This window comes from Pezoporus occidentalis, unplaced genomic scaffold (assembly GCF_034315485.1).
Source record: "Pezoporus occidentalis ecotype Australia unplaced genomic scaffold, CSIRO_AGI_Poc_V1 ctg159, whole genome shotgun sequence".
NCBI lineage: Eukaryota > Metazoa > Chordata > Aves > Psittaciformes > Psittacidae > Pezoporus > Pezoporus occidentalis.
Window position 1 is genome coordinate 2,580,259 of NW_026913415.1, and position 17,523 is coordinate 2,597,781.

At 40.1% G+C, this 17,523-nt stretch overlaps 1 protein-coding gene across 2 annotated transcripts in view; it reads left to right on the forward strand.

The window, feature by feature from the left end:
• Nucleotides 1–17,523, forward strand: part of SCAPER (S-phase cyclin A associated protein in the ER) — a 149,483-nt gene that overhangs the window by 75,958 nt on the left and 56,002 nt on the right. For both annotated transcript variants that reach the window (XM_062612238.1, XM_062612239.1), the window contains exon 23: nt 3,152–3,278. In XM_062612238.1, coding sequence (XP_062468222.1) covers nt 3,152–3,278 — 127 coding nt within the window. The remainder of the gene's footprint in view (nt 1–3,151; nt 3,279–17,523) is intronic.

Genomic DNA, 17,523 nt, shown 5'->3' on the forward strand with positions numbered 1-17,523 from the left:
TATTCCTCACTTTCCCATTGGCAGTGCAAACAGATAAGATAAAGTATTCGTATTTATATATATTTCTATTTGCTGAATATTTATTTAAGTTGACACTATGGTAACATTCCAAGACCAGTCAGTGCCTATGTCCTTTCTGGTATTTCTTCTGCATTCTGAAGTATCTGTTGTGGCAGTACTAAAATCTTATTTAAGGAGATGTTAACAACTTTAGATAAAAAGTCATTAACTTTCCCTTTTACTTAGCCCAGAACATTTCCAGTTATTTATCATTCCCTGCATTGGAGGAATACAAATTGGGGGACCGAAGGGAGATTAACTAATTGTCTTGAAATGTTTGGATTTGGACTCAGCAGTATTTCCACATAGTCACTGGATCAGGTGTTAATACCATGCTCTATTAGTCTGCATCGCATACAAAGAGTGTACAAGGAGTACAGCATGTACAGAGAGTTTTCTCTTTCCAGATCATCGGTAACGATGATAAATTCTATATCCAAGAACAAGTCATTTTGCTTAGATTTCTAGTGCTTTGAAACAGTCAGAAAGTTATTCCTATGCCTCTGACAGTGCCAAGAAGTCAGTATAAGGGATATTAAATTAAAATGATTTCTCCAGGGTTTGCTCAGTGGGAGGAGGGAGTTTTTACTTCCCTTCCCCCTGTGATCACATAGCAAATGTTACCCTTTTTTTTGGCAGAGGACCAACATACAGCAGGATAAGGGGACGTAAGAGGTAATTTTTAATGTGGCAGAACCAAAAATGTGTTCTTGTTTCTTACTGTGTGGTGCCGAGCACACCCTTAGAAATGTGGGGGTTTGGTGAAAGTGTCCAAACAGGCTTTCAGAAGAAGTGGAGAGCTGGAGCTTTTCCTGGAGAGGGAAGCTGTTGTACAGCAGTTTTAACTGAGGACACAATCCCAGCGGGAATTGTCACTTGTGTAGCATCTTTATAGACTGAAGAGAAAAAGGGGAATTTGTCAACAGAAGTAACAACGTAATATGGTTACTTTCTATTTGAGTAGTGTTTTGATAAACCTGACACATTTTGTATGTGGATGCCTGATGTAGATTAGGAAAGTCCCTTTCTTTATCCCTGTGGTTAATCCTAGTTGAATGCTATTCCTCTGATGTTAAATGAAGCCAAATGGAAACCTGTCTTGCTGTCTTCTATCAGATGAAGTTACAATATGGTGTGGTGGGGTTTTTTCAGTGCTTTATATATGCTTTAATCATGGAATTTGGGTAGATGTTTCAGAGAGAAACTCTTTTGTGCTTAATGCATTAGGATATTGCCAAGGCAGTTGCCACTGTCAATGACATTCTATGAGGATACCTGAGATCCTCTGCTTCTAGATCATCTGTCTGGACTGCAGCAATTTGACTTTCCAGTGGTGCTGCAATCCACTCCTTACACTCAGCAGAGTTAGTGGTCATCTATTTTACTGTCCAAGTCCTCCAGTTACTTGTGTTTTGGCTTTTCATTTTGTTTCCCATTTTAGCTCATGGCTTTCTGCATTAGACAGAGGTTTCCTCCAACCTCAGTGTCCGCAGAGGAAATAGCAGTGCAGAAAATCTCATCAGGACGTAATCTCCCTTTATTTTTCTTGTCATAGAAAAATTCTGGCTGAATATCAGTGGATTCAGCTGACCAGATGATAAGAAGTCCAAGACTCAAAATTCTGCAAATAATTCTTATTTGTACTTTAAAAACATATGTGTAGTTTTAGAGTCTCTTGAAAGCTTTTAACAAAGCCCTTAATATGTAAAAAGAAGAGGTGTAGGATACCTGTTTCCTGTGATTAAGTGGAAACTCTATTCTTGCCCCAAATGAGTATTCTGATCTTATTTTTTTACTACATGTGACTATTGTGGTACATTCCCCAGGCATTCCATCCTTTCTCTCCTCTCAGAGAGTAGTTGATGTAATTTTCTCTGTCATTACTCCATGGTCATTTTGTGAATGCTTCCTGGCCCTTTTACACTGATGATCTCCCATTTTATGATAGGCATTGAATATCCTTCCCCTCTCTCTTCCTTGTGGTAAAGCTATGTTTGCTTCAAGTCACAACAGTGTTTTTCCCACTCATACTGATCAATTACCAGCTTGGTCCCACTTCCAGTAGAAGTCACTGAAAAGATCGAACCAAAGGTCTACCAGGCACCGAGCCTGTCATTTAAGAGCAGCCACTAGCAGATATTAAGGCAATGATTGACAAATACATGGGAAGTAGTGAACGTACTTCCTTGCTCTTTCCCTCAGTCTCCAGTTAAGGGACTTCAGCATTTTAATCATGTCCCTTAATGCATCTACAGATGTGGAAGTCTGCATCTGAGCTAGCTACTGTCTTCCCATTCAAGGTAAAGAAGGATATACTATGAGTGTGCTTGGACTGCTTTTTTTATACTTCAGGATGAGCTGAATGGTGCCTTGGAACTGCACATTTCTCCTCATTGCCTAGCAGGAGAGCATAGGTGAATAGCCCAGAGGTAGGCATGTAAAACTGAAATGAATCCTAACTCACGTGTGGTTGTATCACTCCCACCTCTGCGTTTTGGTTTCACTACTGACTCTTGTTAATTAAATGCCCTTTCTGAGGTAGTCTGCAAAGTCACTACCTTTCACTTATTCAAATAACCCTAAAGAGCCATTTCTTTTATGATGCCTATAAGAAATTAGCCAAGTAGTCTGCTGTTCTTTTTCCCTTACTCATCGCAAGAGTGAACTACTCGGCTAAGTAGGAGAAAGGGTTGAGTGATGGAAGGAAAGTAGGATAAAACCATGTTGAAAATGTAGGTGGCGGAAACTAGCAGGATGAACTGTGGAGAATAGGGAAATGAATTGTATTGAACAACAGAAACAAACGTTGCTAATAAAGAAGCATCTTCATGGCTGTACTGTTCACACTATTTCTGTGCCATTTCCCTGAAAAAGTAAACAGTGAAATATCAGACACTCCAAGCTGACTGTATCTCCTTGTTGTATTGCATATTTTACATGCTGTTTAGTATTGGCAAATTTAATACTTCCACTCAGATTTTCATGATTGCTTTATTGAAATTCAGTTTGCAGCGTTTGATTCCAAAGATGAAAGTTCGCATTCTCGGGAGAGTTTTTCCTTTAACTGCTCTTTGTTTGTTTAATATTGAAGGTTACAACGATTAGCAAAAGACCTTGTAAAGCACCTCCAAATGCAGGACAGCTGTTCGCTGGGGAACAACAAGGTTCCTGCTCTGGACAGGACTTTGGGAGAGATCTCTCGTATTCTGGAAAAACAGGTATTGTAATTATTACTGTATAATTTATGATTAACCTGAACTGTGTTGCCCTCAAATGTCACCTCTTTGGATTTGGGAATGTGTTGGGATATGTTGGTAAATACATGACCTTGGTGTAACAAGCACTGTCTGCTATTGCGCTTTCCTGTGGTGACTGAAGCAGTGGCTGCTTCTCTTTAGACATCAGATTTTATATAGGCAGTCTTGCAGAAGTGCTGAAAACATGCTTGAATGATGCTGGATTATCTGGATAATGACTTCATTAGGGAAGTAGTGGAACCCATTATTATCATTAGGGTTGTTTTTAACCTGGGCCTTTTCAGTCATCCAATTTATAGTGCATACCCACAAACAGCTTTTACAAGGGGCCCACACAATTAGCAGAGAACAGAGGGAAGAATTGAAACAGCTTTGCTGTCACAGCCAGTGTATTGTGGTGTTATGGCTGAGCCTTGAAGGAGCACAGGTCTGTTGAGTTTTCCCTGAGTACAACTAAGCTGGTAGGTCTGTAGGATGAAGTTGTTATGTGCATATGTATGGGATATTTCCGTTTTGATCTTTTTCAAAGTGCTGTGTTTGTACAGCGTGTCTTGGTTCATGGTAAATATTGGGGATTTTTTTAATTGATAGCATAGCATTTGCATCTTTTTTACTGTTTCATCATGGTCACTATGCTGCCAGAGTGCTTTGTGTCTTGTAATGGGGTTTTATGCTCCATTAGGTTGAGTTTTCAAATGGAACATTATGTTTCTTTCTCTCTTTAACCATTAGAAAATACTTCTCTTTTGTATCTGTAATCATGAAAATGAGTTCTCAAGAGAAACCAAATTAATGAAATCTGAGGAGAGGGTTGCATCATTGTGGTTCCGAGTTGGTCTCTGTGAAGATGAGTGCTCTGCTTGATGCTCTCCACAGCTCGGTCAATATGGAACATAATTGCTAATAGCATGTGCTTTTAAATACTGAACGCTGCCTCAGATGCATATTCAGACATGTATTCTGCTAGAAACTTTCAGCTGCTGATCAAGCTTAATAGTGTTTTTAAAAGGGTGATGACATTTTCAGATCTTTGCAGTGTGTTTGTTAATTATTGAAAAATTCATGATTTATTTCAAAATACAGAAATAATGTTGTTGGATGAAGCCTAGGAAAAGGTACATTTATTTTGAAAGTTACCTGAATTATTATTGGAAACTGGTTTGGGAAGTGGTGTTATATCCAGCCTCTCAGCTGTAGATATTTTCTGACATTTTATTTTTAAATGAGCCATGAATTACAGCTAAATGGTAATCATTGATTGTTCATAACATTTTACTGCCTGTGGAGTCTGCAGTGGGGAACGAAAAGATAAATTTGGTAGTATTAAATAGACATGCCTTATTTTGTTGTTGATTTGGAGTTTCACCCCCGAAACATTGCTCAGCCAGTAGTGAAGTACTATTATATCCGAGTGTCCTAATCAATAAGGTCGGAAAATATTGATTTCAATAGCTGTCACTATGTTTACAGCACAGATCATACGTAGTCATTTATAGAAGTGGATAGTAATTCTCTTGTTAACTTGGGAGTCAGGAAATCAGCAGACACATCTTACATGTCAATGGGCGGTGAAAAGAATCTTGATGGTGTCAGTCATCGAGTGGGAGGAGGAGACTGACACTGTTAATTGAATTTCCCTGGAGAGCATAAAAATATACCATAATGCGGAGGGAGGAATGAGGGAGTGGGAACCACACAAGCTGTCAGTGTGTGTGAGCTGATAACATTGATTTACCCTTGCTAATGGCCTGGGTTGAATAAAGAATTGCCCTGAGGGAGGACAGAGTTCACTACAATAGATCCTTGCCACTTACTAGAAATTCTTCAGGCTCAGGAGAAGTCGGGCAAAAGTATTAGAAAATAGAATTGCTCCAAACCCCTTCTTTTTTCAGTCATACTGTGAAACACTGCATTTTTCTTTTGTTGGTAGTTTACACTGGCAGAAAAATGTATTTATACAGTCTCACCAGGAAATAAAGATTTGGTTTACAATCAGTGAAATAAAATGCTGAGCTGCTGTTGGTCACAGTAAGTAAGGAAAATAAATACCATTACATTTCCTGACAAGAAGAAAGGGTTATTCAGCTCATTAGAAGTTCCATGACTGTGCTAGAACAGCATTAAAGAATGGGGGTGTATTATTTATGCAGATTTCAATCATAGAAAAGCCACATAGGAAAAATGGGCAGCCCTGCCTCACTAGGCTTTAGATAGAATAGAACAGATAGAATCAAATCAGACTGACGATTCCTTTTTGGAAGTAATCTGTTGTGTTTCATGGTAATGAACAAGGCTTTTTCTCACTTCTGAACTTCTTTTATAATGTGAGTATGTTCTAGGATGAGGTATGCTTGATTTTTGTGGTCAGACTTGCATTAGTTTGGCAGGCCTTCCTGCTCTGCTGGACATAAGTGGTCTGCACTTGGGGCTAAGTCATTTCACCAGTATAGCAAGAAGAGTTTGTTTAACCTAAACAAAAAGGTTTTTATAAATCTTTTAGATACTTGAATTTGAGAGATGTGTCTCTCAGGCAGGGATAGCTCTTAACCACTGTACTTTTTGAAGTCCTGTCTGTTTGCTGGAGCACCTTACCTGCTTCTCACGAACACAGAATTCATAGGCTGCTGCTGGTTCCCATGCAACCAAAAATCTACGACTTTCACTTTAAATCTGATGTATGATTTGAGTGCTAATAAATGAAAGAGGAGTTGCTCTGCTTCCCTTCAAGTGGTTGTTAGATCTCCAGACGCTTCTGGATCTGTACATGTTGGCTTACATTGGATGAAGCTCTACAAGCACTAGAGGTGTTGAACCCTCTGCCAGGAAGGCATTTGCCAAGTAAGCAAGTCAAAGTGCAGGTTTTGAGGATCAGAGATGCAGTATGCCCATTAACTGCATGCAGCCTGTGGTTCACGTGCATTTTAATTAAGTAAACATTAAAGGTACCACAAAGTCATAAATCACAACGCAGTTCCAGTTTTAAAGAGATTTGTACCCCTCAGGTCATGTGTCCTTGCTTTCGCTAGTAACATCAAGCAGGAGGCTCAGATCCTGATGGTGTGCCGTCCTCAAGGTGTGCCTACAACATGGACTGCTCAGGTGCTTGTTTGGGTGGGCTCTTGACAGCTGGAAGGCAGTCCTTGGGTTTTGTGCAGTCTCTTGTCCTGTCCGGCAGAAGTCCTAGCAAGGAGATAGAGTCACTTTCACCTCTGCTTTGTTTAAAAGTATATCAAAACCCCAAACACACGCAGAGACACAACAGCAAAACGCATGCAAGTGTTACGAGAAAGGCCTGGCCTGGTGTTGGCAGATAGTCATGTGGGACTCTTCAGGCTCTGAATGAGATTGATAACACTCAGTTTAAGATCTCCCATGAATGGGCCTTTGATGCTAAAAGAACTCCTGTATCCTCTTAAAGAAGGCAGTGCTGATGTTTGAAACTGCAGGGTTAAAGCAGTTTTTCTGTCTCAGTTCTTTTGTTTTTATCCATGTTCGTTCTTTGATGGGACTAATTGTACACATCCATCAGTGAGGGCAGCAGTGTGTTTCAGCTGTGCAAGGATTAACTGCTCGAGTTTGACTGGAACATGCATACAGAGATATCCTGTGATAGAGAACACTTCCAGAAACCAGTATATTTAAAGCTGTCCGTCCTATTAGCATGACTACAGGTACAGTTTGAAGTTGCTTATGCTTATATTATTTCTCTCCCTCAGTGAAGATTTACTAATTAAAATCCTGAAATAGTTTTCTACTGCACAGACATTAGACATCATGCTGGCTGAAGCCCATACGTTTCTAAGGCTGTGAACCTGACTTGAGTCAGAGGTTACTGCCTCTGAGGTGGTCATCTTTAGACTTGCTGACAGAACATCACTTCCCTAAAGGTCTTCCCAAACGTTATAGAGGGGTTTTTGTGGGGATCCAGGTTTTAAAAGTCCTTTTCCGATGTGATTTGACAGAAGATCTTACGGATACACTCCTGAAGAGAGGGCTGTGGCTATAGGGGAAGGTTTAGTAAATGTCCAGCCTAAGCAAACCTTACACCTTAAGCTCCATGTCCATCATTAGGCACAGAGCCCTAACAAGCAGGATTCCACTGGTTCTGGTGTTCAGAAAACATGCTATAATTTTGTACAGTTGAGGGTATCTGTGCCATTAATCTCCTTTACACTCCCTAGGTGCTGGAAAAGTCTTAGCAAAAATAGAGAGCCCAGATTCAAGTTGTCAAAGTGTAAAATGGATCCAGGAGAGTAGGAGGCTTTTATTCATTGGGCCATGGTGCTTGTAGTAACTTACTAGGTCTCTTCATACAAATTTAAAAGTAGCTGCTTTTCAGTAAGGTAAGTTTCAAGATACTTATTTTTATTCCTAATTCAGGATAGGATCCTTACTTGAAACAGATTTCAGGGGGCAGAAATGTACTTCCTTAGAGAAAGTGTAGTTTTGTAACTGCAGAATGGGCGAGCCTGAGCTATTGATGGCAATGTTACAATACTTCCTCATAAAAAGTCTTGATGCTCTCTCGGTGACCGTTAATGGTTTGCTTTGTGTTGGGCGATGGTTTTGGTTTTGTGATTTTTGAGATAGATTTTTCTGCCTCCTGCTTCAGCAGCCCTGATGGCAGTTATTTACATTGCAGTAAAATGTTTGTCGTAGCTTTCAAATACATGGGGACTGCAGACAGACGGTGTTTATCCCATTGTGTAGACTGTCAGAGGTTGCTGGCTTTAACAACACAGGCAGGCCTGCTATTTATATTTTATTCTTTAAACTGTCAGGCCCATTGGGTATGGTGACCATAGCCAGTGTGAAGATTAATAGGCCAGTTTTGGAAGGCACACCGGGTTGCCTGGCCAGCTCCTCCTGATTTTCTTCCTGACCCTCCAATAATACAAAGTCTGAATCATCAAAAGCCAAAGCAATAAAATCACAAACTGTTAATCATAGAATCATAGAATAGTTAGGGTTGGAAAGGACCTTAAGATCATCCAGTTCCAACCTCTCTGCCATGGGCAGGGACACCTCACACTGAACCATCTCACCCAGGAAACTGTTGAAGAACTAAGCTATGAAACAAAAGCAATGTTAAATGGAGCATGGGTGAGCCTTTGTACTGTTCATGATAAATTTCTTCAGTAGTCTCTGCAGAGATTTAAAATTGCCTGCTGTGTGTGTAAATATCTATATAGATATATATGGCATGTATATGCAGACAGAATACAGTTTAGAAGCAAATACTCTATGCTGTAAATACTCAGTGCTGTTACTTCCTTAAGAATACAGTGAGAGCTGTGATTCCCAAACTCTTACACTTTTAATTTTGGTGCTGCCAGAATTTGGGAAGCTGGGTAGCTGCATGTACCTTAGTGTCGCAGAATAGTGGAGCCATCACGGACAGAATTGAAAGATACTGAATATAGAGGCTGGATTTTGTTTTCCAGAATTACAGAATCCTGGGCCAGCTGGAAGGCAGTAACATATCTTTAAGCTTTCCTTACCTTGCTGTTGATTATATTTGAAGTGGATGTGGTACTATTGCTGTGCATAGTCGTTGTTGCTTTGAATGAGTATTAGACAAAATACTGTAATTTGATATCAAACTTTTGAAGGAAGCTTGAATCCATAAGCTAAGCAGTAGTGTATTTTTATGCTAGTTTATGTCACTGGAAAAATCAGATCAGCTTTAAAGCACACAGGCCACAGATTGAGGTTTGTGGGTTTATTTCATAAATGAAGGAAACTGTCAAAGGTGAATGGGAAGCAGCAAATTGTAAACCTACAATTCGGCTGAAAACAACTGATCCAAGCTTAGCTTAGTTCTGTTAATCAGCTATGCTCTTTAGAGGTAGTGATGGTCAGTATCTGAAGAAAGCAGGAGTGCTGGCAGGTGGAGCAGTGAGTCAGTAATCTTTTCAAAATGAAGATTGGTCTTTGGAGCGTGGAAGGAACAGCTGAGAGTAAGACAGGGGCAGAAATCTCTGGTCCTAAACAAAACCTGTGATGAGTTCCTCCCCATCCCAAATTATCTTGGTTGGCTTTTATATAGGAAGAGATGGAGAGAGGAAAACAGCAGTAGGTGAGCTGGGAATGGAATAGGTTTGTCATTTCAGTAGCAGAGCATTTCTGTAGGCAAGCTACAGTCCCTAGTCAGTGTTAAGTGTTAAAGATAAGTACTCTAGAAGAAAGGCAGCATAAAGCCTGACACATGCTTTCATTGAGAGCTGGAGAAACCGCAGGAGGGTTCAACTTATTTGTCACCCTCTTAACTACTTCAGAAAAAGCATCATAGGGCATTAAATATCAAAAAGGGAGGAAATTACTGGTTTAGTGATTTTACCTAAGTCATGGACTAGTGGCTTTACCCAAATTACAGCCACATTGTCTGTATTTTATGATGTCACTTGCATACACACAGAGATATATTATCTATTATTTAACACACACAACCAATTGCTCCATACAGCCTCACAACTGATTCATTTCTCAGTCTTAATTGAGGCTTTAAAAAGTTAATTAATATTTCTGTTTAAGCATTATTGTAGTAATGAAAAGCTTGGTCAAGATGCCAAAACTTTATAGGCATGTTTGTAATCAGGAGGTGTTTGTGTTTTGCTGGACAGTGATTTCTGTGGCACAGCCCACTTCTGTTTTCTTGTTTACTCAGTATCTCCCATTCATCCACTAGAGGACACTACTGGCAGAAACAGCAGCTTGTCCTTTCCATCCATAGAACTAATCGATCTGTTTAGAAGTAACATTTATTTTGTGGAAGAAAAATGCTTCCATAAGATTTTAATTCGATTAATACTGATGTGACTTCTAATGCCAAAGGCTGTTACACACTAAATTAGTTTGCGTGTTAATTGTCAAAGTTCTGTGTTTAGTTATGGCTAGGTTCAAAACAGGCATTAAAATGTTGTTGATTTTTGTGTTGGACAACCAGGCCACTGTGTTGTTCAGCTTGAGTGCTGCTCAGCAGCAGCATGCCTTCGTCTTTCTGACATTAGGCTCAGTCAGTTCTGTGGCACTTCACGTGCCAGTGTGCTCTGAAATCACACAGCTTTTTATCCTACTGAGCGTCTTACAGCAGCAGGTCTCCTGGTTTGGGTGCATCAGGATATTTACATAGGTAATGAGCATATAGCCTGTCAAGACTTAAACTCTGCGATCAGACACAGTGCTCTATAGGAAAAATAATAGAAGTACACATATGCACAGTATTCACCAAAAGGAAACAATAAAAGGTAGCCACGTGCCCACAGTTCAGCAGGCACGTTTATGAGGTGCTGTGGTTTGTGCTCTCAGCATGTTGTGCTCCTCTGCAGTGCAGCTTGGGGCAGCCAGTCTCCAGTCCTGGAGCAGGAGCCGAGCTTGGCTGCAGCAGCAGCAGTGTCCCAGGACCAGGGCTGGGCTGACTTCTGTCAGCAGCTGGCAATGCAGATTCATGGCTCTTCATGAAGGCCCCTGGTCTCCACATCCCTCCTGTGCCCTTTCCACCTCCACCCTCGCAACACCCTGTGGAGTCCTTGCTGCTGTCATGCTGTAACCTACTGCCTTTCCCTTATATCTGTGATATGTGCCTTTTGGCTCTTAGCCAGGGGAGGATTTTGATAGCGTGCAGGTTTACACTGAAAAGCTGCCTTTTATATTAGGCATTGGGCAGTTTATGGCCAAAGTGTATAAAAAGTAAACATGCAGTCACTATCTTAACTGTGCTTTCATCTTTATGGTTTTTGTTCTTTAGGAAAGTAATCACTACTTTTATAGATTTCCAGAAGTTCTAACTTTAAGGTTCATTTCAGCTAAATATTCAGTGTATTTCTATAGAAAGAGTGGATTTTCAACTTTAGATGCTCCTGCAGTAGCCAGTTCCAGAGCTACAGTGATGAGAAGGAGGTTGAGCAACGTTGAAAGTCTGGAGTACTGGGGTATTGTACTGTATCTACCATCTTGATTTCATATGGTCCAAGCTGCTACTACTAGTAGAAACATCAGACAATCTGATCAACTACAGCAGCAGATCTGACACTAGCACAGTGGCAGTGAGTTCAAAGGGCAGGCTGGGGGCAAACACAGGAGGAGCTCTTTGTACAGCATTTCCTACCCAGACAGCCTTTCCATGTCACTGCCAGGAAGGAGTCAGTAGGTCACATGGGTGTTATGTGTTGTATGGTGGACAGGGCAGCTTTATATCATCAATAATTCGTTAGCCCAGAGTTTCTATAATCTCTGGATTAACCTTTTTCTCAAGCTGAATTTATAAATAGGGACATGTTAGTAGGGGTCAGCCACAGAATATTTTTTAACTTGTTTGCTGGAAATGGTATTAAAAGGCAAGTTCAGTTCAGAGATAAGCTCTGCAGTGTGCTTATTCCAAGATTATTCAGAGGTTAATGTTCTGTGCACAGTGGGGGTAGCTGATATCTGGTTCTCTGGGATGCAGTTAAATGTTGTTAGCTTCCCGTGCACTTAGGCTGTACTGCTTATGGCCTTTTACTGTCAGATCCGGCTTTTTTTTCTTCTACATCAGTTTAGAACTAATACATCATATCAGAATGGATATAATGACGGTGTATATATATGTATTTATATGTATATATATATACACACCCTCCAAGTATGCAAAGTTTCTTCACTAAGCATTTACAAGACAAGAGATATATTTTAATACCATTAAAGTACAGGCACTGATTTCTCGGTGATGAGAAAATGCCTTATGCAGGCACATTTCTGCTAATGAGCAGGTGCCAGTTTAGAGATCATGATAAAGTAATGATTGTTACAGTTTATGAAGAAGTTATGTTTTTATTTCATATAGGTCTCTGGCGTATCTATTCAAATATTTTGTTGAAAGTATTTGTAACATTTGACATCTGATTTGAGCCATCACTCCGACTTGAGAATTATCACCTAGGGGTCTGTGTTGTCTGTTCTCATGTTTGCAGTCCTTCACAAACCCACATTATTCCTCAGCCCTGCAGTCTTTTGTTGCAGTCCTGTAGATGGGGTGATCCAAGGGGTGACAAGATCCAAGAGCGTACCCAAGGCAATCGGTGTGGAAGCTGGGGTTAGAATTCACGTGCTCTTGACTGCATTGCAGGTCTTTAAACAACCATCACTCTCTCTCTGTATGTCTCCTCTCACATAATTTTAGTAGCTTTAGGTTTGCTTTCTTGCACTGGTTTTCATAGTTGAGGTTCAGCTGAAATCAGTGCTGCTTTCAGTAGTGAAATGACAGCCACAGGGGTGTAAGATTCAGTGTTGGAAGAGATCTGTAACTAACTTTCCTACTCACTGAACAATTTCTTGTCCAACAAACTACTGAGAGAGAACAGGACAAGATCGTATAGTTGTGCTTTTTGTATACTTGTTTGGGAACTTCTGTTCATGAGATTATTCAGAAGAAGTCTAACTGGCCTTAGCTAAAGGGGCCGTCCATCTATGGAGGGTCTAGGAACAGTTGTTCCCAGTGTTAGAGATGAAAACCTTTATCCTTCCTTTTCTCCTGTAATTGATGCACTTGCTAGATGCCCTGGTATTTTTAAATAGAAGAAACATGTGTCTTTAATAAGCACAATGCCCAGTGCTGTCTTTGCAATATCTACAAGGACAATTCTTATTTTTCAAAGCAGTATTGTTTCCTGTTACACTGCTTAGGATGAGTGAAAGCAGCTAAACAGGTAACATGGAATTCAGTAGTTTACCTGTCTTTTCTTTACAGCTTTCACTGACTCTTGAAACATCACAAACAGGACTGTGAGGGTCCTGTCCTTGTCACAGGAAGTGTTGAGTGCCTCTCTGTGATTTTACTGTTGAACTGAAAAGACTCTGCAGAGCTTAATCCTGTCGGTTCATCTTACTCAATAATACAGTGATCCAGTAAGGAGCCCTATCCAGTATGGCTTTACCTACCTGCCATCTCGAGTGCTAGGTAATAACCATCCTCTCCTGCATGAAGCCGTGGAGATGAGTCTGTACGGAGTGTAAATGCAGAAACCAGAGGAGCTGCCTCATCTTGAAGGCTTGAGAATCAGCTCAAAGGCTTCAGAGTTTGCACTTTACTTTGCAGGATAAGGTGGAAGAATATCTCAAGTCCTCCTTTCTGTGGCCTTTCATAGCATTACCTGAAGAGCTTGGGGCTTTAACATGTGAGCAAATGCATGAGGGAGGAGTTGGTGCAAACACATGATAGATAAGTCCATAATGGGAATGAATACCTCCCCCCAGTGGTATGAAAATGCTTCTGAGCCAATTCCAGCTCATGTTTTAATCCTGAACTACCTTCCCATTGAGGTTCAGTGCTTGAAATTCTATTGTGGGCAAAGTCAGTCATGTTTGAAAACCCGTTTGAGATTTTTCAGGTGGAATGGGCTGTTGCTGTAATACTGATTTCACTAGAGAGAAGTATTGCAGGGAACAAAAGTGCCTATTTTAATAGAAACTATTATTTTGGTATACTCTGCAGTGATTTTCGCTGTATAAAGTTATATGTCTGGAGGACTAATCAAAGAGTGTAGGTTTATCTACCATCACAAATGTATCTGTGGTTTGTATGTGCATGAAGAAGTACTCGTGTATTTAAGGGGGGGGGGGTGTTGGGGGAGAAACAACAAGGAGGAGCCAGCTCAGGGTTCAGTTGTCCGGTTTGTTGTTCTAAGGTAGCTTTGAACTGTATTTCTTAGCCCCTGGCGTTTTAGATAGAACCTTCAAACTCGAGATAAAAGGAAAGAAGAAAATTCTGAAGGTGGATTTTTAACTGTATTTTACTAATTAGTTATTTCTTCCATCAGTGAGCAGTTCAACAAGTGTAGAATAGAGCTGCACAAGTTCAGCGTGTGCTTTCAGAAACAGAAATCAGAATGTTTCAAAGGGTTTGGGTTTCCTTCAGAAATAGTTTCTTCTGAAGAGTTTTAGTTCCTGAGGTCTGTTCAGACAGGTTCTCCAGGTCAGCTTCTTACTCAGACATAATAGGCAGGACTAACAGAAAGTGTTCTTTTGGCTAATGCAGGAGAATACTCTTTTAAATCTACATAGAAAGAGGTTGGTCTTAGAAGGAAGGTTTACACGGGAGAATTTAAGTTCAAAAAGATTTCAGATGGTCAGAATGTGGGGTGCTGAAGTTACAGAGAACAGAGATGGTAAAGCTGGCCTTAAATCATTTCAGCTGTTAAAGCTGCATTATTTCTGATTCTGCTCTACTTATTAACCAATAATAATGCTTTAACAGGAGAAATGTATGGAAGTGAGTACTTTGGTCCAGGACATTGGATTCCACCCAATAACTCTTGCACCAAATTAATAAATTATGATTTAGCTAGGATCATATTTTTCTAGGAGATAATAAGGTTTGATTTAAAAACTTCAAATGATTGAGAGTCGGCTATATCCTAAGTATATTATGCTCATCATAAATTACTCTTGGCATTAAAAAAATCATTTTATTCTTACTGAACTCATCCACTTTCAGCTTCCAAACATTAGCTGTTACTGTGCATTATCAGAAATCTTCTTCCCAGTCAGATACTTCCGCACTGTGATCCCATCATGTTATTACTTTCCCCAGCATAAGCTAACTTGTACTTCTCCTGCGTCTCATGGTGAGGCAGGTTTCTCCGCCCTTGTATCTTCTGCTTTACAAATCTTCCAGTTTGGTGAATGTCCTCTGTGATGGGGAGCAGCAGCCCAGGACAGAGGTTTTGGTCTCACCTCTGCCCTGGAATGCTGTACACAGAAACCAAAAGCTGTTATTAATTCATGCTCACTTTATTTCACTCTGTGTTCCTGTGTATTACCTACTGACTTATATAAAGAAATCCTAGATGTTTTCTCCTGATTTGGTTTTATTTCAGAAGCATGCAGTTTATGTTAACTGCTTTAATGGGTTAAACGAAACCCAGCAAAGTAGCAGCACAGGTCAGTTGGCCTTGTCACCCATTTCTTTGTTGACCGCATTAGGTATAATGAGGCATATGTGTAAATCGCTTTGATTTTTTTAGCTGTGTGTATTTTTCTGTACCAAATGTCAGATAATGGGATTAAAACATTATTTTGAACTTTCTATTTAGTCTGCTAATTTTCAAATTTGCTAACAGTGTATCATTGGGTAAGTGGTGCTTCTGCAGGTGCCACAGATGCCAAACCCTGATAAAATCCACCCTATCTTGTTAGCGAACACACAAACAGTTGCTCCCCATCTGCTGCCTCTGTCTGAAAGGTTAGGAAGCCCTTCCTTCTTGATCACAAAGGACATAATTATTGTCTGTAGAGGAGTCAAGTACAAAGACAGTTCATCCAGTCTGACCGCTACTACACTGCAGGCCACCAAAGATTAACAGCTGCTTCTCCTTTGATTAGGTTAGGTAATAACAGTTACTTTAGTTAATTATTGGATGGATTCCCAGGCCATGTAATTCAGGTTTAGGCTGTCATTTTTTGCTGGCATGTAGCTGAGCTGTATTATTGGAACAGAGCCTGTAATCCTATTAGTCAGTTGTCACTCAAGCCGTAGGAGAGGAGAAAAGGGGAATTCAAATCCATTAAGGTGTTGTACCAGGTAGGTAAATAAGTCAGCCATGCTTCCCCAGTGTGCAGGGAGCTGTCTTGACTGTCATAATGAAAAAAATAATTTAAAAAAGATTGATGTTAAGTTTCTTAGAATGTTTAATTCATAATTAGTCTGTAAAATGGATAGACGGTTTGTTTAATTGATTGTTATTTCTGTTTCCCTTGCCACACATGCATTGGTGTGCACACACTCTCTGCTAAAGTTACTTGATTCATGCACTCTTCTGGTGAAATTATTTGCTGTGTGCTCTAAATGATGAGTTTATAATGGTCCAGAGATTGAAAATACATACTTCATATCGCATCAGCTGTGTTGGCTTTCCTCCTGTACAAATAAGACCACTGTATTTCACAATGAGAGACCTGAGAGGGATAAAGAAAACAAGACTTTTCATGTGCTGGCTTTAAGTGCTACATCAGCTGTTCTGAAGACTAAGCCTCTGTTACTGTTTTGCTAATGGTTAAGACACATTAGGTGGCATCCCCAAGGCTTTTGTGCCTTCTCCTCTCTCTGTTAAGAAGTGGCAGTAATAACCATTTTTGCCTACATGATCATGATCATTTGTCCCTGCTCTCCTGCGTGATCAGGTAACTTCAGCGCCTTGAAATCCTTCTGTACTTTGAAATCAGACAGTTTAAAAATACTATTTGTAGTTGTGAGTTTCTGAAAATACGAATGAAGAAGCCAAATTTTTACACACTGTGTGAAAACCAGATGCTCGTATATTGTCTTCTGTTTAAGAAATACGAATCCTCTTACACTGATCACCTTTGCTGAATAACCTTCCCAACCTAAATATGCAGCCACTTAAAGACCAGTTTCTATGATGAAATGGGTTTCATGAACATCTAGCTAAGTAATTTGGGCGACTAAGTTAGAAGTCTGGAGGATTCTTTCAAGCAGCCAAAATGTGCCATTCTGGTTTATGCTCTTTTCAAATAGGGATGTAGTATTTACTCCCTGGAGAGTCTGACATTTTTCATCCTCACATAGTGCCTAATTTGCTCAGTGTTTTGGCTGCTACCAGAGTAGAAGTTGTGGTTCCCTGAACAGGTCTTTCATTCTGGCAGAGATTCAAATAGGGACCAGTTTAAATAAGGATATTATTTAGGCTTTGAATAACTTGCGTGCCTCAGTCTACCTCTTTTGAATTTCTGTTTTGTTGTACGATGTATTGGCTAATGTAAAGCTTTAGCACTACAGAACATTCAGCGAGTTTGTATTGTATTTTGAAGGATATAGCTTAATTTTGGGAAGGCAGATAAATTGGGTAAGATGGCCTGCTCCTATATGTTTATGCTTTAAGAAAAATTTCTTTAGGTGAATGTACAAATACATCAAACTTTGGAAGTTGTCTCAAGTAGGAATTAATTCAGGTATACTTTAAACTAATTTGGTATTATTTGGCTGTTATACTTCAGAGATAGAATAATACTTGTCAACACTGGGGAGGTTTAATACTGTTCGTTAATCATAGAATCATAGACTGGTTTGGGTTGGAAAGGACCTTAACATTACCTAGTTCCAACCCCCCCGCCGTGGGCAGGGATGCCTCCCAGTAGACGATGCTGGCCAAGGCAGTGTCCAGCCTGGCCTTGAACACTGCTAGGGACGGAGCACTCTTTGTACACAGCTCGT